The sequence below is a fragment of the Ceratotherium simum genome, chromosome 13 (genome assembly GCF_057802395.1).
Source record: "Ceratotherium simum simum isolate JZ-2026a chromosome 13, ASM5780239v1, whole genome shotgun sequence".
NCBI lineage: Eukaryota > Metazoa > Chordata > Mammalia > Perissodactyla > Rhinocerotidae > Ceratotherium > Ceratotherium simum.
In genome coordinates, this window is record NC_141912.1 from 24,536,488 (window position 1) to 24,561,090 (window position 24,603).

The 24,603-nt window shown below is 45.2% G+C and overlaps 1 protein-coding gene across 7 annotated transcripts; it reads left to right on the forward strand.

Moving 5' to 3' along the window:
- LOC101397679 (butyrophilin subfamily 3 member A2) lies at positions 1-24,603 on the forward strand. 7 transcript variants are annotated; one of them, XR_015554013.1, is made up of 12 exons: positions 1-92; positions 1,052-1,192; positions 5,007-5,096; positions 5,353-5,700; positions 7,124-7,405; positions 8,958-9,137; positions 9,314-9,334; positions 9,424-9,450; positions 10,354-10,380; positions 10,840-10,866; positions 18,876-19,153; positions 20,400-24,603. XR_015554013.1 is itself a non-coding variant. In XM_087438137.1 (11 exons), exons 3-11 carry the CDS (start codon positions 5,018-5,020, stop codon positions 20,438-20,440), a joined length of 1,032 nt encoding a protein of 343 aa, XP_087294263.1. In that variant the 5' UTR covers positions 1-92; positions 1,052-1,192; positions 5,007-5,017; the 3' UTR covers positions 20,441-24,603. The 7 variants fall into 7 exon arrangements, 5 of the variants coding, with proteins under 5 accessions (XP_087294263.1, XP_087294261.1, XP_087294260.1 ...); XR_015554012.1 differs by lacking the exon at positions 18,876-19,153 and having other exon boundaries at positions 20,400-21,346; positions 21,789-24,603; XM_087438137.1 differs by lacking the exon at positions 18,876-19,153.

The window sequence follows — 24,603 nt, forward strand, 5'->3', positions numbered from 1 at the left end:
TTTCCCTTTCTTCCAGAGCAGACTGTTAACTATAATGGAGAACTGTTGCTGTCATTCTGTGGACTGTGATTTTCATATGGGAGTGCCAAAGGGTAAGTGGGGGAAATTGGTAAAAGACAGGGCCACAGGCACAAGAAAGAGAAAGGCTAAAAAACCGAGAGTGGGTACGCCCAGAGAAGGGGTTTGTTGCTTGTGTGTGTGGTAAGGGGATGTGGGGTGCAGGTAGGAGGCAGTGCAAAAGGTAAGGACTTGCACTGGGAAATCTGGTAGGAGGGAGACAACCTGAATGAAGAAACTTCCCAACTGCATGTTCTTAGGAACATGCAGGTCAGAAAGGAGCAAAGGACTCTTGTAATCTCTCCTGGTCATCTCTGGGGATATATCCTAAAAGATTCTAAGAAGAGATGTGCCTTAAAGATTTATATGTAAAGATGATCATTACAGAATTATTTGTAATATAGAAAACCTGAACAAATCTCTATATACAACATACATGTACATATGCAACAGTTTGAGGGCAGTTAAACAACACATTGTCCAATCGTAGGGGATTTCCATACGGTCACTAGGAATCATGTTTTTAGTAAAGAGTTTTTATTTATAATTGTAACAATACTGGATCCAAATTGGATATTTAAATTGTATCTACATTTTGCTATTGTAGATTTTACTGTGATGAACAGCCTTAAACATAAATCTTTGTGTTAACATCTGATTTCTTTTCTTTAAGAGTAATTCCTACAAGTGGAATTTTGGGTCAAAGTTAAAACATTTTTAAGACATTTGGTATAAATATATGGCCAAAATACTTCCAGAAATATTTACATTCCCATAAAGCAAAATATATGATTACCATCACAGATTATTTAATAATCAATTTTATTCTTTTTTATTTTTCTTCATCTTAAAATTATCTATAATCAACTTTATATTGGATAAAACAATAAATAACCTAAAAAATAAGTAAAAATATACTCCCCATGCTGACGACAGTAGAGAAGTTCTTACCTATTATAATAATGATAGTACTGTCTTCTCTCTAACAACATAGAGAAGAGTTTGAAGAAGAGAGGATGGACTGAAAGGCAATATTCTGTCTGAGGGTGTGTCCAGGTTTCAGACAAGGGTCTGAAGGAGAGCCAGCTGCACAGACTTCTGCTCCCTTGTCCCCCGGAAGTTCCCGGACTGGCAGGTACTGTGACTGGCGGCCTCATGTTGGTTTGTTTGGGAGGAGTTGGTATTTTCTGAACAACTAATGTGTTGTAGTCACTATAATTACTTGTAACAATTTTTAATTGTTAAGTTATACATGAAAACTTTTAAAATTTTAAACGTTCAAATAATTTTCAAAGTATAGGGCACAAAGGACAAAAGTATCTTTCACTCAATCTCCAGTTCTCAGTGTAACATGTATCCTTTTAGATCTTTTATTCTTTTTTTTGTGAGGAAGATCAGCCCTGAGCTAACATCTGCCAATCCTCCTCTTTTTGCTGAGGAAGACTGGCCCTGGGCTAACATCCGTGCCCATCTTCCTCTACTTTATATGGGACGCCGCCACAACATGGCTTGACAAGCGGTGCGTCGGTGCGCGCCCAGGATCCGAACCCCGGGCCACCAGCGGAGGAGCACGTGCACTTAACCACTACAAAACAGGGCCGCGGGGCTGGCCCCCCCTTTAGACCTTTTCTAAGGCAATTATATAAACCTACATATACAAATTTATAGTTTTGTTTTTGTTTTTTAGTAGAATCATTACTTCTGTTCCTCAGTGTGCTTTTTGTTCACTTAACATATCTTGATTATGTGGGTTAGTGAGTATAAATTAGTCTTAAATGTCACACTGAACTCCATCATAGGGATGAGCCATTATTTAACTAACCAGTCTCCTGTGGGTGGCTCGTTAGGTTGTTGATCTCTTTTTTATTTTTTTGAGGAAAACTAGCCTTGAGCTAACATCCGATGCCAATCCTCCTCTTTTGGCTGAGGAAGATTGGCCCTGGGCTAACATCTGTGCCCATCTTCCTCTACTTTATATGGGAGGCTGCCACAGCATGGCTTAACAAGCGGTGCATCAGTGCGTGCCCGGGATCTGAACCTGTGAACCCGGGGACGGCACCGTGGCGTAGCCGTTAAGTGTGTGCGCTCTGCTGCTGGCGGCCGGGGTTCGGATCCCGGGCGCGCACCAACACACCGCTTGTCAAGCCATGCTGTGGCAGCGTCCCATATAAAGTGGAGGAAGATCTGCACGGATGTTAGCTCAGGGCCAGTCTTCCCTCAGCAAAAAGAGGAGGATTGGCATGGATGTTAGCTCAGGGCTGATCTTCCTCGCACGCACAGACACACATTAAATAAATAAATAAATAAATATTTATGAACCTGCTAACCCTGGGCCACCAAAACAGAGTGTGTGCATTTAACTGCTGTGCCACAGGGCCGGCCCCGTTCATCACTTTTTAATTTTAAAAATAATGCTTCAGTGTCATCCTTACACATGCTTCTCTCTGGACCCAGGGAAGTGCTTTACTGGACCAGATATCTGGAGTAGAATTGCTCGATCATTAATGCACATTTTAAAGTTCATATTTCACCATTTTTCATGAGTGACTGGATTCAAACAGGTTTTGTCACATGGCTAAGATCACACAGCTTGTGAATCATAGAGTCATTACCTAGTTTCCACATGCTTTTTGTTCCTACATCTAACATATAGTGGGCCTGGCACATAGTGTTTGCTCAGTGAATATTTGATGAACAAATGAATGAAAAGATGGGTGAGGCCTGGTCTTGTTCCCAGGTCTCCTGTTCACTAGCCTTCTGATTTAGAAGTGGTGGGTTCAGCCTCTGACTGACTCCAGAGTGTCCACCAGGAGTCTGCTTAGATCTTAACCCGAGTCTGATGGGGGCGTGGGTTTAACTTAGTCACGGCCATGGGTTGGGGCTTAGAGGAGTCCGCAGTGTTGCTCCCCAGATGGGCACACTCTCAAGTCATTTATCAGCACCCCATTCCATCTGACATCTTCAGGGAAGGAGAAGACACATGATGGGAGAGGACCAAGGGAGAAAGGAGGGGGGTAGGTCCAGTGATCTCAGTCCTGTCTCTGAGTAATCCACCTAGGCCTGCTCTCAGACTCTCCACTATCTAGGGATGCAGCCAAGTCTGGGGTAGTTAGAATGGAAGCCAAGCTAGAACTCCAGCTAGAATCAAGCCTTGCCAGCTGGCAAGGGCCCCCACTTCCCTTATCACAAAGGTTCACAGTGATGCCACAGAACATGGCTAAAAGATGGTGGAGGCACTTTTCTGAGCCACGATAGAGTGGGGAGCACTGGACTGTGAGTGGGGAGTCACAGGGGCCCTGCCTCTGAGCTAAGAGAACCTCAGCACTTCCTAGAGGCATGAGCTTTGTTGGGCTGCTGTGTGCTCCTAGCTTCACATATTGGCCCCTACTTTGCAACTGCCAGCTCTTACATCTCTGCCTCGAAAAGGCACTTCTCTAGCAGTGGAAAGACTAAGACGAGGAACTTATGAATTGCTGGTGAGCCCAGAGGCCATCTGCCTAAGACCACTGGTAAACACTGGAAGCATTGGTGAATAGTTCACACTTCATTGGTGAAGACTGGAAATAAATAATTTCCTTCTCAGAGATGTTTTCCCACAAGGAGCAGTTGTGAAAAGAGTGCACTGAGGCACACTGAGTAGTAACATTCTTACATGCATAACCAGGACATGCTGTCTCCTTGAAAACACTTCATTGAAAATTAGGAATAAATCCATTAATATAGGCAAGTCCCAGTGGGAGCACAAGAGGTCAAGCTCTGCTCTCTAAGCCAGACCAAAAGAGCATGTCATTATAGAGGCACATGCTTGTTTCACAAGTCTCCACCTCCCCTCCCATCAGATGACAACTAGCTAATGTGATCTTCTAAACCGATTTAAAATTCTATTGAGTATTGACGGGTTAATACGTTACCCCTCATCCCTTCACTCATTCAACAAATATTTACTGAGGGTTTCGTGTGACCCACACACTGTTGTGTGGGCTTGATATACATCAGGAAACAAAATATATAAATATCCCTGCTTTGTGGAGCTTCCATTCGAGCAGATGGAGACAGACAGTAAAAACATGGTATGTTAGATGGTGAAAATTCAACGGGGAAAGAGATCAGGCTCAGGAGGATGGGAGCAGTTTGCCATAATCCTGTGGTCAGAGAAGGTCTCATGGAGGAACTGACTTTAGAGAAAAGACTTAAAGGAGGTGAGGGAGTGAGCCTTGTGGATATCTGGGGGGAAATGGTTCCAGATAGAGGGAAGAGGCAGGGCCGAGGTCCTCTGTCCTGGCCTGTTCAAGGACCAGCAAGAAAGCCAGTGTGACTGGAACAGAAGAGGAGAGTAGGGGAAAGGAATTGAGAGGTGCAGGTCCTGGAAGGCCATGTTGGCCGTAGTGAGGACTTCAGCATCTACTCTGAGTGAAATGGGAGCCACTGGAAGGTGCTGAGCAGAGGAGTGACATGATGTGACTCAAGGAATGTTCTGGCTGTTGTGTTGAGCATAGACTGTAGGGGACACAGGTGGAATCAGGGGACCCAGAGAGGAGGGTCCTGTATTAATCAGTGTGATGGTGGATGCTTGGACCTGGCTGTAGCAGTGGAAGTATGGGAAAGTGGAAGGATTCTGACGTATTTGGCCGGTAGAGCCAAGGATTTCCTGATGGGTTAGGGATAATTCATGTACATTTAGCACTACACACATAACATTTATATGTTAAATGTATGCACATATTTTTGGCATTAGCATTACATATTTTTATGAGTGATTTTCCCTTTTGAAACTCAAAAGTTAAGAGACTCCCAAGCAGACATTTTGGCAGAGGAAGATCTTGAGTCACCACACTAGTGACTGTGTCTTTCACTCTGAGCTGGCTCTGGGGAGGTGGAGGTTTGATGTGGAATTCGCCATCTTCTTCCAGGTCGTAGTTTCTGCCTAAGTCTTTGGCATCTCTCTGCAGCACAGAGGAAAATGGCAAGTTCCCTAGACTTCCCTCTGCTCGACCTCCTTGTCTGCCTCATCTTGGTCCAGCTGCTTACCCCTTGCTCAGGTAGGGAATATTCTGCTTTTATGCATCTGAAGGAGAGAGTTACCTATTAGCATCCAGTCAGAACCTCTGAGAACATCTCGTACCTGGAAGTCCCAACCCAGATTGAAGGTGCAAATGCCATTAAGACAAATTGTACTTCTGTTAGGATCCTGTTCCTCTCTAGGTTTTTCATATCTCACCTCCCTGCCTAAGACCCCTCGCTCTTACCCTCATGGCCCCAACTCCCTCTGATGGAGCTTCTCCTTTTGCTGACCAGCTGAATTTTCTGTGATTGGACCCCTTGGGCCCATCCTGGCCATGGTGGGTGAAGACGCTGATCTCCCCTGTCATCTGTCCCCGAAGATGAGCGCAGAGACCATGGAGCTGATGTGGGTGAAATCTAGTCTTGGGCAGGTAGTATATGAGTATGCAAACGGGCAGGAAGTAGAAGAGCAACAGATGGCAGAATATCGAGGGAGAACTTCTATTTTAAGAGATGGCATCACTGAAGGGAAGGCTACTCTCCGAATTTACGATGTCAGAGCTTCTGACAGCGGAAGCTACCTGTGTTATTTCCAAGATGAAAACTTCTCTGAAAAAGCCCTGGTGGAGCTGGAGGTTGCAGGTGAGCCTCCTAGTTTTATTCTGAGCTCGTTCCTCTGTGGGACCTGGGGGCAGAGGCGGAGTTCATGCTCCTAATCCCCCTCAGAGGATTCTGGCTGTTAACCAGGATCTGCCTCCACTGCCTTCCTTCTTTGTTTCTCTAGGCGCTTGGGAAAGGCACAGGTTTTCCTCCAGGAAAAATTCCCCCTGTACCCTATAATGTCAAGTAAAGAGCTCCCTCATGCTGGCCACCACGGTCTAAGCAGGGAAGTGGAAGGTCGAGGATAGGAAAGATAAGGAAAATCTCCTCCGTGGTGGCACACAGGTGTTTGGGTTCAGTTGTGTTCCAGGTAGCTTCAGTGGTCCGTCCAAGTGCATGTTGCTGTGGGCCCTGGGAAGATGACCTGTGGGACAGCATCTATGCTGCCAATGTCGTCCCATCACAGGCCCCCAGGAACACACCTGGAGTTGACCCAGTTGTTTTTATACTTCTTGCAGCGGGGGGACAATTCATGTCCTGTGGGAACCATGGGATGTCTCAGTAAGAGGGTGTTAGAGAAGACTTGGTATAGAACTTGGGCTTCTGTTAGATTGGAGTTGGGGGAGGGTAAATGGAAGTGGGGCTTTCTCTGGATTGGAAGCTGTCAGGAAGGTGGGGGGGTGTGATTCTGTGGGTGGCTGTCTTAAGACGTCTTATCTAGGAGGAAGATTAGAGTGAGGTTAAAGCTGTAATTGGTCAAGGAGCAGCAGTCACTCATAGCCAGGATAGGAAAATGTTTGGTCATGATTGTGGTTTGGACAGTGTTCATATTTTTCTCTATATTCAAACATGATTGTGTGAGTGGTCATGTTTTTGTCTTGACCCATCATAGTGACAAAGTGCCCTTGTCTGATGTTGATGATCAATGAAGTTGCTTATGTTCAACAGGAGAACACCAAGACCAGGCAGATGTCCAGACATCAAGGGTTGCATTTCTCTTTCTCAGATCACTCTCTTGCCCTGTGGCTTCTGGCTGGGTTTGGCTAATGGGGAGCCATAGCAGAAGATGGAAGGAGGGTGAGAGGAGAGAGAGGTCTAGGCACGTATCCTCATGGCTTGTTCCCTGCAGGACCACCTCTAGCTGGCTGCATTCACTTCCTGAAGATCACCGTTCCTCTTAAGAAAGCCCTCTCTACATTACCATCTTATTTTAGGTCTTTAAAATGGCTTCCTCTCCTCCTCCCTTTGGGTTTTGGGGTAGGTAGTAACAGCTCCACTGTTCCTGGCCTTGGTGTTTTTCTATATCCCATGTAGTTTTCCCCTCACCATGACCATGCTTTTGTAAACAGCTCCTTAATGAAACCCCTCTTGAATTACCTAATGTGAGTGTGTCATTCAATTCTTGTTGAGACTTTCCCTGATAAAGGAGGCTGAAGGGAATTCAGGCTCATTTATCCTTTCACAGCCCAGGGTTCTGATGTTCACATTGAAATGAGGGGTTATGAGGATGGAGGGATCCGTCTGGAGTGCACATCCACCGGTTGGTATCCTCAGCCCCAAATAGAGTGGAGAGATGCCACAGGAGAAGATATGCCGGCTTTGGCAGCATCTTTGGTTGCAGATGGAGAGGGCCTGTATATAATCGCATCATCTGTGATCGTGAAAGGCAGCTCTGGGGAAGGGGTATCCTGTATCATCAGAAATCCCCTCCTCAGCCAGGAAAAGACCGCCAGGATCTCCATTGCAGGTCAGTACCTGCTTAGCTTCAGGTAAATGGTGCTGGGCTATGGCTACTGAAAGAAGGAGAATGTGTGATTCTCTGTTGCTGTCTTGGCTCTCTGTAGTGAATATGAGGCACAGAGCAGGGATCTTGAGCCTCTTTCTTACTCCAGGCATGTTTCTGGATGTTTCTTTTCCCCAGAAAGCTGTGTTTTTGTCACATTTATTACTGCCTAAGTCCTACGTGGCAGAAACTGTGACAGGCAGTGAGAATTGGGGGAAAATGGTAAAGATCAGACCCTTAAGCAGAGACAAATGACAAAATGGGAAAAACATGTACAACTCATATCTTACAGAAAGAACTATTTTCCTTAAAATATAAAACAAGCCAGTAGAAAAATGAGCACAGTACATGCATTATTAGTTCACAGAAAAGGAAATAACACATGAGATAATGTCTCATTTCTCTCAATAGAAGAACGTGTTAAAATATTTTCTACTTATTAAATTGGCAACAAAAGAAAAGAAAACAAAACCAAGGTGGCAAATCACATATTATGACGGCAGGATTGTGGGGAGCTGGTCACTCTTAGACATTTGTTGGTATAATTTGGTATATTTTTGGTATAAATTGGCATTAACTTCCAATGCCAGCAATATAGCAGTATTTCTCCAAACCATATATTTCTTGATCCAAAATCTCTCTTCTGGGAATTTCTCTCACAGAAATGCTTGCATTTTTATGAAATGAACCATGAAAAGTTTATTTCTTACAGCAGTAATTATAATAGCAAAAAGTTAGGAACTATGAACATGTCCATCAATGGGAAACTGGCATGCAATGGAATGTTGCACAGCTGGGAGAGAAAACACAGACATTTTCTCTGTACTAATATGGCAGGTTCTCTAAGAAAAAGAGATAGCCAGATGCAGAGCAGTTTGTATCGAATGCTATCTTGGGTGTAAACAAGAAAATATAAGAATACATTTATATTTTTAAAATTTAATACACACTTGCATAGCACTCACTATGTGTCAGGCACTTTATAAGCATCAGTTGAATTTTTTTAACCTTGTGAGTGAGGTACTATTATTATCCCATGTTACAGATTAGGACGCCAGGAACAGAGTGGTTAAGTAATTAGTCCAAGATCACACTGCTAGTCAAGTGGAGGAGCCAGAATTGGAACCCAGGCTCTCCAGCTCCTAAGTTCCTACTCTTAATCACTCACCATATTAAGCTGATTAATGAGAAGTTAATAAATGGGGAAAGGGAGGAGGGAATGGATGGGAGTCCTGGATGAATTTTTATATTTTTTTGACCTTTTAACCATGTAAATGTAACATATGAAAAACTAAATTAGAAAACACATAAGATTGTGATGCTCAAGTAACTCATATTCAGATGTGAGAAGCAGACAGTTCAAGACAAATAATATCGTTATGTTATAGTAAGAGTTTACTGAAATCTTACCCAAAGTTCCCTGATACTTTAGAAGGAGAAGGAACATTTATGTCCTGAGACCAACTCTGTGATCTCTGCCCTGGGGGTGAGAGGCTAAAGCTCTATTCCATTGCAGACCCCTTCTTCTGGAGGGCCAGTACCTGGATGGCAACCCTGGCTGGAACCCTGCCTGTCTTGCTGCTGCTTCTCGCAGGGATGGGTTTCTTCCTCTGGCAAAAGCAGAAGGAGAAACAGGTTCTATCCCAGGAAAAAGAGAGAGAAGAAGCAGAAAAGGATTTAGAACGAAGGGCAAGAGGTATCTGACCAGGAAGGGAACCTATTGCGATGGTTTACGGGAGGGAACCCAAGAACCTGACCCTGCCCAACCCCGCGCATCCACCCCTTCACTGGGTCATTTGTAAGGTTTATGTTCCAGAAGTTCTCCCGGATGGATCCCCATAACAATAATTTTTTTTCCTGTTTATTTTCCAGAGAAGCTACTGGATGAATTCAGTAAGTTCTCATTCCCCCAGGGACCCTGGCATGCCTGGGTATCGCTGCTTTAAGCATCTTAATGACTCTTCACATTTCTTCCATTGCAGAGAAGATAGAGTTCCTACTCATGGCTGGTGAGTGCCTCTGACATTTTCTCTGAATTCACATCTAAGACTCTGTGCTGGGATATTTCCCTGCCTTGTCCTCATCCTTAAATCTGCCCAGGGCTGAGAAATGTCCCTGATCCCTTTAGGGAGGGGAAATAAAAAGGGTTTCTGATTGGGGGGAAGCACAAGGAGTCGTGTGTTTTTAATAGAGAAGAGGGCCCTCAATCTCTCTCCAGGAGGGGCCCACAGACTCTTCAGCCCAGCAAGGCAGCAGGGAATATCCAGGGTGCACTTGAAAGGAAAGGAGGAGGAGAGGGATGGAACTCTCTAGATGAAGGGCCTTCCCTATGCTGGGAACCTCACCAATTGCTTTACATAATCTGTAGGCTGCTGAGAAGAAAACAAAGAAAGTAAGATTTAAAAGTATGAGAAAAACAGAGAAGGGGAAAAAAGTGTATTTTAAAAAAGGAATAGCCACAATGGCTCAGTTGTGGTAGATTTATTGGGACCACTTTTAATAAAAAATAGTATCCGAAATTTCCTTGTTAAGTTGTCCAATTCTTTCAGAAGTTGGCAGGACATAATACACCTTGAGACAGATGGATTCTAGTGCACACACACATACTCGTGTACACACAGTGACACCTGCGCCCAGGTAAGGGAGTGTAGATACATACAGAATAGATCTGCCAGGTCTCAGCAGGGAAAGCACTTACATGGTGCCTGTGGTATCATCAGCATGCAATTGATGTTCTCAGAATTGATATTAAGGAGGAGAGAGGAGGACAGTACTGAACAGGCCCAAGGAGAATGTAGTAAGGGTGAGGGTGGAGGTCAAAAGGAAAGATTAGGTAGGTGCAAAAGAAGAGAAAGGACATGACTCAGAGAAGACACAGTTCAGGTGACATCTCTACCTTTCTTCTATTGTAGGTGGAGAGAAGTCTCAGACCTGTGGAGGTGAGTGACCCTGATGTTTCTGAGTTTCCTATCACACTTGTACTAAACATTTAAAGATTTTCTCTGCTGTGTGACCCATTGGCATTCCCAGAAGGAATAATCAGATCTAGCCCAACGGCTCATTTTCTGTGGGGAATACCACCCACACTTTTCTGCAGCCTCAGAGAGGACCTTCCAGACACAGTGTCTGGGCATTTTCTGCCAGCCCTCACCATGCTAGCACACATGCCCACACCCTAGCAAGGCCTGGACATGTCACCTGCAGCCCCAGCATGACTGAAGGAGGGAAGTCCACCATTTTTGAGAGGTTCTATGCCTGATGCAGCAGAGCTGTAGAGGAAGGAAGCTGGACACTGGAAGAGACTGATGAAAGGGAGAGAGAAATGGCTTACTGAGGAGGATGGTGGGGGCAAGAACAGAAATAATGCCCGTTCCTTACCCATGTCTCCTGCCTTTCAGAATCGAAGATGGCCCTCTTCCAAGCTGGTGAGTGAATCACTGTATGTTCTCTAGGACAACAAGCTGAGGGAACACATTCCCTTTTTCTTCTCCAACTCATGAGATTCTGGGAAGAAAAGTCTCCAAGACAGGGTGAGTTCTGGATGGGTGAATTGATGCCCTGGCCTCAAAGGTGTGCCCATCTCCCACACAAAGGTGTGCTCATCAGCTCCCGCTGAGAGCCCAGAGAAGCAGAGAGAATTGCTCTCCTGGGATTCCACAGATCTTCACGGGAAGGAAGAGGCATAAGGGGTAGAGCTGAGGGAAAGGAGAGGCAGAGCGAACTAATACAGCAGGGAGAGTGAGGATGTGGAATGTTCAAGTAGAGAAGGCAATGAGCAAAGATCTTTGCTTCTCCCAAGCTTCTTATGCCACCTCATGCTGCTGTGTGTCCCCAAGTTACTTAATGTTTCTGAACTTTAGTCACCTCATTTTTAAATGATGATCATAAGCTCTATTATGTGAGAGTTGAGGTAAAGAGTAAATGAGGTAATGAATGTGCTTTGATAAAAAACAATAAAAAAGAGATGATGTTCAAATTGGACAATTGAAGAAATTTCAGGAAGGAGCTCTTTAGAAAGGCAGGAGCAGGGTTAAGGGAAATCAACAAGGGAATGTGAAGTGCCCCATGGCTCACACTAGTGGGAAGCTGTTACCACCCTAGACTTGAAGGAATAGGGAGAGGGAGCAGTTACTGGAGCCCAGAGGAAGCTGTAGCTCAAGGACACGGCTGTCTGAGAGGAGTCATGCCTTTGTTAGAGCATCACCATCTGAGGTGGACAGGGATGAAGCAGGGGAATTAAATGCTGTGCGTCTCTTTTCTTTCTCCTTCCAATCTTCAGCTAGTACCCCCCATTGGCCAAACCCAACAAGTAACCAGAGTCAAGAAAGCCCAGTCATGTTGTCCATAGAGAATACACTCCTGGGGCCCAGAAGAGGGTAGAGAAATTTGGAGAGTGGATCTGGGAGCAGAGAAAAAGCCCCCAGCATGGCCTCTAGCACAGAGAAGGCATATGCTATTATGCTACTATAATATCAGGCACTTCTCCATACCCGGCCCTGGGCTGCATAGGAAACACGTGTTGCTTTTTTCTACCCTAGAGATTAGTATTTTTATCCCCATTTTTCAAACAAGGAAATTGAGGCTAAAAGGTATTATGTAAGTTGGGTCTATGGAAAAAGAGACTGCAGGAAAGGAAAAGTTTCTCAGCTCATGGGTGGTAGAACAGGGATTGAAATGTAAATCTATGTGACTATAAAGCACAGGTGGGCAGAGTCATTTTGGGGAGGGAAGTAGGAAAAAGAGGGAAGGAAGGAGCCAGCTTGAGATATTGGATTAGGCAGACCCTGACCCTCAGCACTCTACTCTACTGAACACAAGACCCCTGAGCCTTTCTTTTGGTATTGCTGAGGGGGTGACATTCAGGGCAGGCTGGGGACACCAGGCTCTGGAATCAGACCTGCGCAGCCAGACCCAGGTTTTGAAAGCTGAGGCCCTGAGGTCTAGGAACAAAGCTGACTCCACAGCCAATCCTTAAACTTTCTGCAGTTGACATGATTCTGGATCCGGACACAGCACACCCTCAACTTCGTGTTTCTGAGGACCAGAGGAGCCTGTGGCGGGGAATCATACGACGGAATCTGCCACCCAAGCTGAAGAGATTTGATATGCATTACTGTGTTCTTGGCTGCAACAGCTTCATGTCAGGGAGACATTTCTGGGAGGTGGAGGTGGGGGACAGGGAAGAGTGGTATGTCGGGGTGTGTGAGGAGCATGTGGAGAGGAAAAAATGGGTTAAAATGTCACCTGAGAATGGATTCTGGATTCTGGGGCTGTCCACGTCGATAGGCTATCATTCTCTCACTTACTTCAAGACCATCCTGGAAGTTGCCAACCCTCTTCAAAAAGTGGGAGTTTTCTTGGACTATGAGACTGGTGAGGTCTCATTCCACAATGCCATGGATGGATCTCATATCTACACCTTCCCGCACACCTCCTTCTCTGGGCCTGTGTGCCCTGTTTTCAGAATTAAGACACGGGATCTAACTGCCTTGACCATTTGCCCAGTGCAGACAGGAGTGCAGAGTTCTCTTGTTACTGACCTAGTGTCTGACGTTTCCCTGGACACCCCAGTGAACCCAAGCTCTGCTGGTGGGAATGGGGACCCTCAGGCTGAAGTAACATCCTTGCTTTCTCCTGCCCAGCCTGGAGCTGAGGGCCTCCTCCTTAACAGCAACACATCACAACAATAAAATACTAAATGCACACACTTTGTGAAGCACTTCAATAATATTAATTCCATTATTCCACTTGACAGTTGAGTTTGATACCACTTTATTTTCTCCTTTCAGTAGATAAGGAAATGGGGTGTAGAAAATTGAATTAACTTTCCAAAGGTGACTTAGCAAGTGAATGACAGCTGGGATTTGAACAACAATAATTAACTCAAAAGATAACGTAAAATGTACTGGGTGTTGTGCTAAATGCTTTTAGTGAATTTCACTCATTTAATCCTCACAACAACACTGTGAGGTAGTCTTCTTTCGATAGTGTGGAAACTGAGGCAGAGCCAGGTTAAGTAAATTATATAATTTACACAGAAATTTGTGCTGCTGGGAGAGGTTTGGTCCCTGTCCCACCCGCACGTCCCAGGCTGTCCTTTTTCTGCCACATTGCCCCCATGGAGAAGGGACCATGTGCAGCCCTGAGGTTCCTTCCCCAGGGAACCTCAGGATGAGGATCACTGTAGGTGATTATGGAGGCCACACTCCACTTGGTTCCTTCAAGGTTGATTGTCAGAGCCATAGGTCCAGGACTTCATTGGATTGAGTCTGCAGGGTGACATGGTCCAGAGAGTGAATTCACAGGGACTGCATCACACAGGATGTGAAGGGACCAGAGGCCAAACTCTTCACTAATAATGGGCACATGTGCACCCACTCTGTCAATGTGATGCATGATCACGGAGCCAGAACCAATCCTCCCACTTTGAACGTCTCAGCGGAGCCTAACTTAACACTTAAAGATTGTCTGTGGAATAGGAATTTGGGAGGAAGGAAGCTAGATGAACTTTAGTGGTATTTTTATCACACTGTAGAATCCATCTCCAGGAAAGTGATATTTCTACTCCTGATCATTCACTGATGATAACGGATGTTCCTTTCAATTGATGGATACTGGGGAAAGGCTACTCTTCATTAGAATCACTATTATTGTTCACCGCTGTCTCCCCTCTACCTGGCATGTGGTTGTCAAGTTACATTTGTTCCATAAATTTGTTAATAGTCTTTACTCTTCCACTGAGCTTTTTCTAGATTTTATGCCCCCACAGTTTACTCACCACAGTTTCACAGTTTACTTCATTGCAACATTTTCACAAAATCCTTAGTTTATTAGTTTTCTATTGCTGCCATAATAAATTATTTCAAATTTTAGGACCTAAAACAAGATAAATTTTTTATCTCACATTTCTGTAGGTCAGAAGTCCCACATGGGTCTCACCAAGCTAAAATCAAGGTGCCTGCACTGAGTTACTTTCTGGAGGCCCTGAGGAAGAATCTTTTTACGTGATCATTCATATTTTTGGCAGAATTCAGTTTCTTGCAGTTGTGGAACTGAGGTTGCCATTCCTTGCTGGCTGTCAGCTGAGGGCTATTCCCAACTTCTACATGCTGCTGCCCTCCTAGGTTTGTGACGGTCTTCCTCCGTCTTCAAAGCAACAATGGCAGATTGAGTTCCTCTCAATCTTTGCATCTTTCCTCGTTTTTCCTCCATTGAATCTCTTTGATTCCTCTGCCTTCTTCCACTTTTGAGGACTCATGTGATTAGATTGAGTCCACTTGGATAATCCAGGATACTTTTCCTAAGAATCCAGGATAATCTGCCTACTTTAAGGTCCAAAACCTTAATTCCATCTGTAAGGTTCCTTTTGTCACGTAAGGCATCATGTTCACAGGTTGCAGAGATGGTGGTGTGGACTGTTTGGCCTACTACACTTATCATAGTCACAGCCTCGCTCACTCTGAAGGAGGAGGAGTCTTTCCTCCTGGTAGCACCCTGTGTAGACTAAGGGCCTCCACGATTGGAAGTGCTTGTGGATTTTTAGAAATTTTGTCTGTAGCCCTTTCTTCACTTACTAGAATCAGGTATGCAAGTCAGAGTGTACCTTTCCAGAGAAGATAATTCTCACTGTTGGATACAGTGTGTGGTGAAATTTCTACCTTATCCCATCTCTTAGTTTGGGTTCCCCAAAGGCTGACTCTGTGTCAAGGACTTGGGTTCAGGTAGTCTGTCTGGAAAGCGATCCCAGGAAACCCAAGTTTGGAAATAAATGAAAGGGGAAAAGCCAACTAGGTGAAAAATGGCATAGAGGGTACATTAATTAGTGGTTATCATGTGGGCAACTGGGCTACGTCCCACCCAGGGCAGTCTGAGAAAACATGTGAAATTGTGGGCTATTCCTCAGAATCCTCCTAGCAGGGGTGGGGAGCCTGGGACATTCATTCACAACTTCCTTCCTCTATTGGTTGAGGTTGCTCCTGAGGGTGTTAACTCCTCTGCTCCCAGGTTGGGCTGTGTATATGCAAAGGAGGAAACATTATTGCTGATGGAGAAGGTGGAGAAGAGAGGCAGGCACCTGAGAAATTGTTACCTTGCCAGAAGCTGTCTACCCGAAGTGAAACAAGGGACTATGAGATTGGGCATCAACAGTATTTTTTTTACAAGGCTCTTTCTCCGAGAAGATAGTGAATGCCCGTTAAGACCTGTCTGCCCTCCCTCCACCTCTATCCATTTAGCAGTCATGACTTCCTGTCTTCCAATATATGCCCATATAACGTGGTCCTGCTGCCCCCTGACATGGACTGGATCTGGGATGGACATCTGACCCAGACTAGGCCAGAGGGAATACCTTGCACATTTTGATTGAATGGCTCAGTGATATGTAACCAGTTACACCTGGTTAGTAGCAGGTATGCATGGGAGCTGTGGGAAGGCATTTTCCATCCACAGAGTGGTCCAGAAAAGCACGAGGAAGGTGACCTACAGAGAGATTAGACCAAAGCAAAACCATTGTAGATGTGCAAAGAGAATGGTTCAAGATGGAGAGAATTAGGACAGCTTTCTCATCCTTAGTTCCAGTGCCTTTGGGGGCCCAGTTTTATCGATGCTGTTTATTCTGAGAAATTTGTTCTCTTGCAGCAAGATACATGTGTTGGTTATTGCTGCAGCCCTGAAAATTAGCAACTCAACAAAACTATTTTTCTATGCTCACTGATTCCAGGAGTCAGTAATTTGGAATTTGAACAGGACAGAGTAGAAATATCTTTTCTGAGTGCCAAGATATCTTGGCCTCACCTGGAAAGGATCTACAGCTGGAGGTGACTCAAAGAAAGGAACAAACTCTCTAGATTTATTCCTCTCAAGACAGAGAATGATTTAGTCTGGTTGTCATGATATGAAGTGGCACAACCCAGTTGGACCTGGTTTCCTGCTAAGCTACCTCATGAGTAGAGGCCCCACTGAGTGGGTCCTCCTCATGCTCTCTCTGACTCAGGTCAGCTATGACAGGGGTTGTGGCCTGGCTTCACTGGATACTTCTGGAAGAAACTTCCCCAGAACCCCTGGGTCTTATTTTCTTCAGATAGAGGCTGAGGGAAGGCCAGGCTCTTACACTCTCACAGCCCCCTCTTCTGTCTCTTCCCAAGAGCAACCCAGTCCTTGAAGGAAACTGTGGAGACATTGCTAGTGTGTTAATTGGTAGTATGTTAACTGCACAGTTTTGAGTTGAATTAGAAAGGAATTGGAGGCCTCCAGGGGAAGCATTATGATTCTTGAGGGAAATGTGAAGAAATGCGTCTCAGGAAGATTATTCTAGAATAAATCTATACAATGACCTGATTGTAGTCTGTGGGACATTGGAGAGGAGCATTGTGTGTGTGTAGGGGGTGTTGACACCGAACCTCTCAATCTCAAGTTCGTGTGCCTGATGCACAGGAAGCCAAACACTAAGATGTCAGTGCTTGGAGATGGAGAAAGATTTATTTGAATTGGCCAAAACAAGTAGATGGGAGCCTGGGTTCACTCAAATCCACCTCCACAAGAAAAGGAAACAGGGGGCTTTTATAGAGCTAATGGGCTTGGCAGGAGGAACTTTGGAGAAACAAAGAGGTCACTGGGCAATCTGACTTCTGGGCTTCAGGGCTGCTGAGGGCCAGCCATCCAGTGATCGCAACCTCCCCTAAGGCATTCTCTTTCTTCTGCAAAACAAGCTCACAAATCCTCTGGAAAACAAACTCACAAATCCTTGAGAACTCTGAGTCACCTCTTAAGTTAAACAAGAAAAACAGCAAATTGGTTTACTATCTACAGTACCCCTCAGGTACCTGGCTACAGTGTTGGACTCAACCAGTCCGTCTACAGGCAGAGGATGAAGCCCAACTAGAAAGTCTTTGTTTGCTGCCATTTTCCCACCCCCACTGGAATGCCATCTCCCTGAGAGAAAGATGTTTTGCCTCTCAGTATCCTCAGCATCTCTCCCTCAATGGTTTTTGAATGAATGACACAGTCTACAGTCTACTCCTGCAGCTGCCATCTTGTTTTATTCTCTACCCCTCCAACCCCTCCCAGTGTTCCCCCTTATCTCTCCACTGCCCCCACAAGCAGAACAACTTGGACCAGATTCCTTTGGCTAAGGAAAGAGGGTTGCTTATGTTTACCTCATCACCTCCCCACCACCCAACACCGGCTTCTACTCCATACATACTTCTACACACCAGACCTCTCTTCCTAGTTAGCAGCAACCCCACAATCTGCAGGGAATCTCAAGGTTTAGGGAAAAAAATAAATAAAAAAAAATGAAAACACTGTTTCTGCAAACAGTAAAAGGAAATAAAAGGGCCAGATCATCTCAAAAGGCTATTTGCAACTGTGCAATTTTAAATCTTAAAGATTTTTGTATATTCTACCTAGTAACTGGGAGAAAGTAGGCTCACGGATACCATTGGCTGGTGACCCACAGCCAGACAATCATGCGCTCTAAACCATTCATTGAAAATCTTGGGACTTTGTGGTCAGAATGGACTGGGTCCCGGGACCAGCAGCCCCACACACTATGAGTTACAGGAGGCTAAGAAACTTTTTTTCTCTGCTTTCTGCACAGTTTGTTCTCTGGTTGTGACTGTGCCCATGATGGGGTTGGAGACAAGAGAGATGAGCAGAAGATCATCATTTGAGAGTCAGAGGAGAAAAGAAATGCAGAAGTGAATTCTAGAAAGTAGGAAAGGGAGGGGAAGTGCTACAGCTCTGGGGTGGGTGTGAAGTGGTTAGTGGAGGAAGGGAACCTGATGAGGGAAAGGTGGGGTCCCAAGGAGAGGGTAAGCTTCCTGGCTGCCAGGATGGGACTCACAGGAGAGTAACCCAGAGATTAGCAACAGCAGAAAGCTACCTAAACATGGGGGGACAGTGGGAAGAGGTGGCTTGAGAGCCCAGAGCAGGAGCTGGAACGGTGACAGTGGATGCCCCGGGGATGAGCAGCAGGAGCTGGGATGCCAGAGGGAGGATCTCCAGTCAGAGAATGGATGCAGCTGAGGCAGAAAATGCTACAGGGAGCAGGGAGGGAGGAGAAATATCCTGGTTTCTGCCTTCCTCCTGCATGCCAATCTTTTGTCAGTCCTGCCGTTGGCTAACCCAGAAGCCGGAGGGCAAGGGAGCCTGGGAAATGTAGATCCTTGTGACACAGAGCAGAGCAAGGGAAAGGTGGGGTATGAATCTGACAACAGGCAATTTGACTGACACAATACCCCTCTCAGCTATGATCAAAGTATTACATTTACAAAAAAATTGTTTGAAAAATTTTTCAAATGAATCTTCTCATCAGAGTTTGTGCTTTGGACCAATGAATTTCTAGGATTTTTGTGTTTTTTTTGAGGAAGATTGGCCCTGCACTAACGTTTGTTGCCAACCTTCCTCTTTTTCTTTTTTCTCCCCAAATCCCCAGTACATAGTTGTGTATCATAGTTGTCGAGTTGTAGCTCTTCTATTTGGGATGCCACCTCAGCATGGCTTGATGAACTGCGAGTATGTCCGCGCCCGGGATCCGAACCGGTGAACCCTAGGCTGCCAAAGCGGAATGTATAAACTCAACCACTATGCCACGGTGCTGGCCCCTCCTTCTAGGATTTTCGATGTGAGTTCCTGTCCTGGCAGCCACTTCATTTTGCTCTCTCAGATGATGTCTTTTAAATTCGGCCCAGACCATCTGCTACTCGTAGGCAGGTAAGGCAGTCTCTTGTATGAAATCCTACCTCAGAGGACAGACTCCCTGAGGACTGTTCACTTTAATTTTCTCTGCTGTAAGTGAGGCTACTGACACTTTAAAGTCCACTGACGAAAGACCTCTAAGAAAACCCCTGTGATCAGAGTTCAGTTTATTTAACTCGCTGTGGCAGGGAGAGTGCCCACTAGAGGAACCGTGGGGCACCCAGCTAAGAGGGAGCTGGGAGAAGCTTATTATTCTCAGAAGGTGTAAGGAAATCAGACATCAGTTCTGGACTGGGTGTTGTCAGGAAGTGGGGTGGTTCAGTGACTGGGTATCTCAGTAATTTTTACCCAGGAGGAAGGAGAAGTCAAGTGGGGCTGGAGACGTCATTGGTCAAAAATCACAGTCCCTCTGCTAAGGAGGAAGACGGGGCGTTTACTTATTTTTGTGACTCAGCGCCCATAAATCAGGTTTTATTGGGACATGGCCATGTCCATTCATCTGTGGCTGTGCTACAGGACTAGTTATGACAGAGACCATGTGGCCTGCAAAGCTGGAAATATACAAGATCCAGTCCTTTACAAAAAAACATTCTAGATCCCTGGGCTGTGGAAAGCGTTCTCTTGGAGACAGAGGCAGCTGCTCCTCTCTGGGTGTTGGAACCGTCTCCAGAGTGTCACAGGGCAGTGCAGTTCTGGGCAGACAGAGGACCTGCTGTCCCATGTGCACTGCTGCCCAAGGCCCAAGCCTGTGCAGCCAGTAGACACGAGCACCTAGCAGTGACGAGAGTGTCTGGTGGCCTCCAGCAACAACTGCCAGGCCCGCTGGCCTGCCTGCCTCTCTGCATCTGTAGGGTCCCCAGCCATAGTTGGTGGCCCAGCTGGAGCTCTATTCTTGAGTTCCACAGGTTACCAGTGTATCCCTATAATAATATAATGCATTCTTTTTTTTTTCTCCTTAGCTGAGTTTGAGTTGCTTTGTTAGAAGCAAAAGCATTAGAATATGAAAACTCAACCTGTGTTGTGTGTGTGTGTGTTACTTTATGAGAAACATTCTTTCCATTTTGGGGGCAGTGTAGGCTATTATATCCTCTTAGCAGAAAAGTAAACAGGCCCTTTTGTGGTTCTAGTGACCCATTCATTCATTCAACAAATATTTATTATTGGCCTGCTATGTGACAGGCACTTTTCCAGACTCAGGGGATGCTTCAGTTAAAAAAACAATTAAAACAAACAACAAAATTCTTTTGTTTGATGTTACTAGGTCTGGATATGATCATAGGGGCAACTGCAGCCATCTTGTGACCGTGAGGAGAGCTAATCTGACTTGCTAAGCCTGCAAGTATAAAGATGGAAAGAACCTGGATCCTTGATGACATGCCCTGGAGTTGTCCCCTGTGTTGGGCAGAGTTCAGTTGCAGAGAACAAAATGACTTGAGCTTGTCTAGGTAGGAAAGGATTTATTACAAGGTACTCTATACTGACCATTCAGAACTGACTCCCAAAGCTATGCTGCAGAATTGAGCCATGAAGGGAGCTGCTGGCTTTTCTACAATCAGGACTACAATGCCACTGCCACAACCAAGAAAACCATCACCATCAGGAAGCCCTGCTTGCTGCCAGCTCCAGAACCGAGCAGCACCTGCTACCATCCCCACCAGCAAAACAGATGCCTTCCGGCTCGCCTCTCAACTCCTACAAAATCAATCATGGGTCACTGAGGCCTCTGCTAACACCTCAAAGGAAAACCAAACTGATGCCAAACCTCTTAATCTCAAGTTCCTGTGCCTGATGCGCAGTAAGCCCATCACTGAGACATTGGTGCTTGGAAATGGAGAAAGGATTATTCGAATTGGCCAATTCGATAAGGCAGGAGGATAGTCTCTCAAATCTGCCTTAACAAGAGAAGAAAGCAGGGGTTTTATAGAGCTAAGGGGCTTGGCCAGAGGAGTTTCAGAGAAACAAAGGTGTAATCTGTGTTTCTTTCACTCCAGATAAGCTCTTGGCCAATCTGACTTCTGGGCATCAATGGCAGCTGGGGGCTGGTTATCTGGTGATCGTAACTTCCTTGAGGGCATTCTCTTTCTTTTGTAAAAGAAGCTCATGAATCCTTGTGACCCTTGAGTCATCCCTCTGGTTAAACAAGAAAACAGCAAATTGACAAGATTAACTTCTTTTCATCCATGTCTCCGTTAGGAACAAGGTTGAAAGGTAATCTTATTGAATATTTACAGTAACTCTCAGGTACTTGACTTCAAAACAACACTTGAAACTGCAGAAATGCACCCCTGCCTCATTTCCATCCTCAAAACCCCATGTGAGTGCATCTCCCAAAGCTAAATCTTTCCAAAATCATAGCTACATGGAACCTGAGAAATGTAGTTTGTAGTTTCCTGCTTCTCCAGTACAGAAAAGACCACTAGCAGGAGGCAGGATGGTTGTGGAGTGCCACCTCACCATATCTTCCCCATGTCCCACCTCAGAACTTCTTGTTAAATGAGAAAAATCTTCCTTACTATTTAAACCGAAAAAGCAATCAGACACCTGATAGTGTGGAATCAGTTAGCGTCTTCTGAGCCCCAAGCCCATTCTCCCACACCTACTACCCTTCTTTAACCTTGGTCTGTATATCTCTTCCTTTGCTCATGTATAGTTACAATGTAACCGCAGGCCCTCCAGGACCATTTCAATGGATCCCATCTCATCAACAGAATGATTAAGAACTGCCTTTCAGAAAATTTGCAAATCACGAAGCCAGAGTGTAAGTGAGCATAAGTGAGGCCATCTTGTTATGCTAAAAGGCCCCGCCCCCTCCTCTGTGTGACTACTCACTGTGCTGCACATACTCTAAAAAAATTCACATGGTCTCCTGATTTATGGCCTCCACTTACGTATGTAATCCCCAATAGCTTGATAAATTAAAACTTTGTTCTATGAGTTTCTCTCCAGGAACTAGCTGACCACAGGTGGGAAACACACCTACAAGGTATCCACCATAGCTAACCGAAGAATGGAACAAAGTTATACCTGGAGCCCAACATGCCTGGAGACCAACATCCCTGGACCCCCTCCTTACTGCCCATTCTCCTTGTATAACTGCCTTGAGGTTCTACAATCCTGGAAGATGTTTTTTTTGAGACATTAGTCTGTCATCTGCCCAATTATGCTGGCTAATTGAATTAAAACTTCCTTTCTTGACTCTAATTCGTTGTGATTAATTGGCTGAGATCACAGTCAGCAGAGTGAGCCCATTGCTTGGTAGTAAGAGCATGTGCAAAAGAAGAAATCTTCACCTGAAATGACCAAGGAACAAAAGATTCTCCTCCCCACAGAACCAAAGGTCCAAGACATGACCAGAACTTAAAAGTTGGACTCATCAGAAGTGAGGGGTCTGTCATTCAGGAAGATCTGGTGTTAAAATTCCTTTCCCCTTACCATACATTTTAAAACCTCATCATACATGTTTAGAACCCTGTCATAAATGTTTAGAACCTTACCATAAATGCTAGAAGCCCACCAATCAAAACCGGTCCCACTAGTGTTTCCACAGACCAGCCTGTTTTCCCTAATCTCCTAACTTTTGCCCCAAATTCTGAATCAAGGAGACAGATCTGAGGGCACATGCCCCCTGTCTCCATGCAGATAAATCTCTCAGAATAAAGCTGATTTCTCTCCCAAAAGCTGATGTTATAATTATTTGGCTCTTTTAAGTGCATGGGGTAGGAGAACCCCGTTTTTGTGCAGTAACAATAATGTTAAATGAAAGAGCTCAGAGATGAGACTCTCCAGAGGAGATGGGATCACAGTTGACTTAAATCAAGAGAGGTCCTTCTAACAGACACTGACATGGAATTTCTGAGATCTACTGCCTTTAGCAGGAAACACAGAACTGACCCAGCTTCTTTCTCCACGGGATGAGGTAGAAAGACAAGTTTCTCAAGGAGAACACCATGTGAAAACGAAAGCAGACCTTGGGGTGATGCCTCTACAAGCCAAAAAATGCCAAAGACTGAAGGCAAACCACCAGAAGCCAGGGAAGAGGCCTGGGGAAGATACTCCCTCATCACCCTCAGAAGGAACCAACCCTGGTGACACATTGATCTCAGACTTCTAGCCTCCAGAACTGCGGGATGATAAATTTCTGTTGTTTAAGCCACCCAGTTGGTGGCACTTTGTGCAGCCCTGGGACTCTAGTACACAACTATACAATGATTTGACGTGGGAGTGTGGTGTGTGGTATTTTATAGATATGGGGGGAGGGGTAGGCAAAAGAATACCAAGAAACGCTAACCCCTGTGTTTATCCTTTTGCATCAGGAAACTCGCTGCTCTGCCTCATGCCCAAATGAAAGGGTTCTTACAGCAGTAATATGAAGAGAAATAACTGCATTTTTAATTTTCAAAATTATTTTTAAAAACCCAGGTCAAAAACTGTAATTTGTAAGTAAATTTTCTAGACTCAAAACTCTGTCTTTTGGGTAACAAAAGCAGAGACCTGCAGGAGTTGAGGCATAATGTTTGCATCGTAAGATAATAATCACAGAACAGTGCTTTTCAACCTGTAGGTCCTGGTCCATTAATGGATTATGAAATCAATATACTGAATAGTGATCAACATTTTTTAAGAAAATCAACTAGAACAGAATGGAACTATAAAAGCATACAGCATATATAAATTTGAATGTGTGTCTCGAGTTACGATATAAAATGTATTTCTTCCTGTGGGTCACAGTTAAAAAAAAAGGCTTTGAGATGACCTTAGAGCAGAGATGTAGGAACTTGGCGGACTCAGCTGTGTGAGGAAGGGCCTGAGGCGGAACCACAGGCTGGAAGGGAAGCTCCGCAGGTTTCCCGGCTCGCTCGCCGGGTGTGGACGTGGCTGAGGGGCACAGAGGCCCGAGGACACCTCTTCAGGATGCGGAGGAAAGAAGCGGGGATGTGCGCGGTTCCAGGCTGAGAAACCAGGGCACAAGGATGTGGAGGCAGATGTCCGAGGAGACAGATGACAATGGAGAGCCTGTGACCCTTCCAGGAACGTGGACAAGACAGAGCTCTCCTCTTCACCCCAAACTGAGATACAATTGAGGAAACGGGGACCCCCAAAATTAATTGACGAAGTCCTGAACTAAGACAAAGCCCACTGACTTAGGTGTAGCCTGATTTACTAAGATCAAGGTCCTGCCATTAAGCAGAAAAGGGGTTGGGGACTGAAACAACCCTCAGTTTATATACAAATTTAAGTCCTGAGTTTGTGGCATACAGAATTCAAACCTATCCACGGGATCTTCCAAATCTGTTATAAGGTTTTTGCGGGAGAAACCCGCGTCTGTGCACAGCCCTTGACTTCCTGTTTAGAGGCCTCTCCTTTTACATCCTTTGAGAGAGGAAACTGTTGGCTAGGCACAGAGCTCATGCAGTGACGCACAGTGGCCACCAGGGGGCGGAGAAGCCTCAAGATTATCATCTGAG

What these genes read in the sequence shown, in the direction of transcription:
- LOC101397679 (XM_087438135.1), top strand. Translation starts at nt 5,018, where the DNA reads ATGGCAAGTTCCCTAGACTTCCCTCTGCTCGACCTCCTTGTCTGCCTC. An exon ending in CGCCAGGATCTCCATTGCAG is followed by an intron (nt 7,406 to 8,957) that starts GTCAGTACCTGC and finishes ATTCCATTGCAG; the next exon opens with ACCCCTTCTTCTGGAGGGCC. An exon ending in GAAGTCTCAGACCTGTGGAG is followed by an intron (nt 10,381 to 10,839) that starts GTGAGTGACCCT and finishes CCTGCCTTTCAG; the next exon opens with AATCGAAGATGGCCCTCTTC.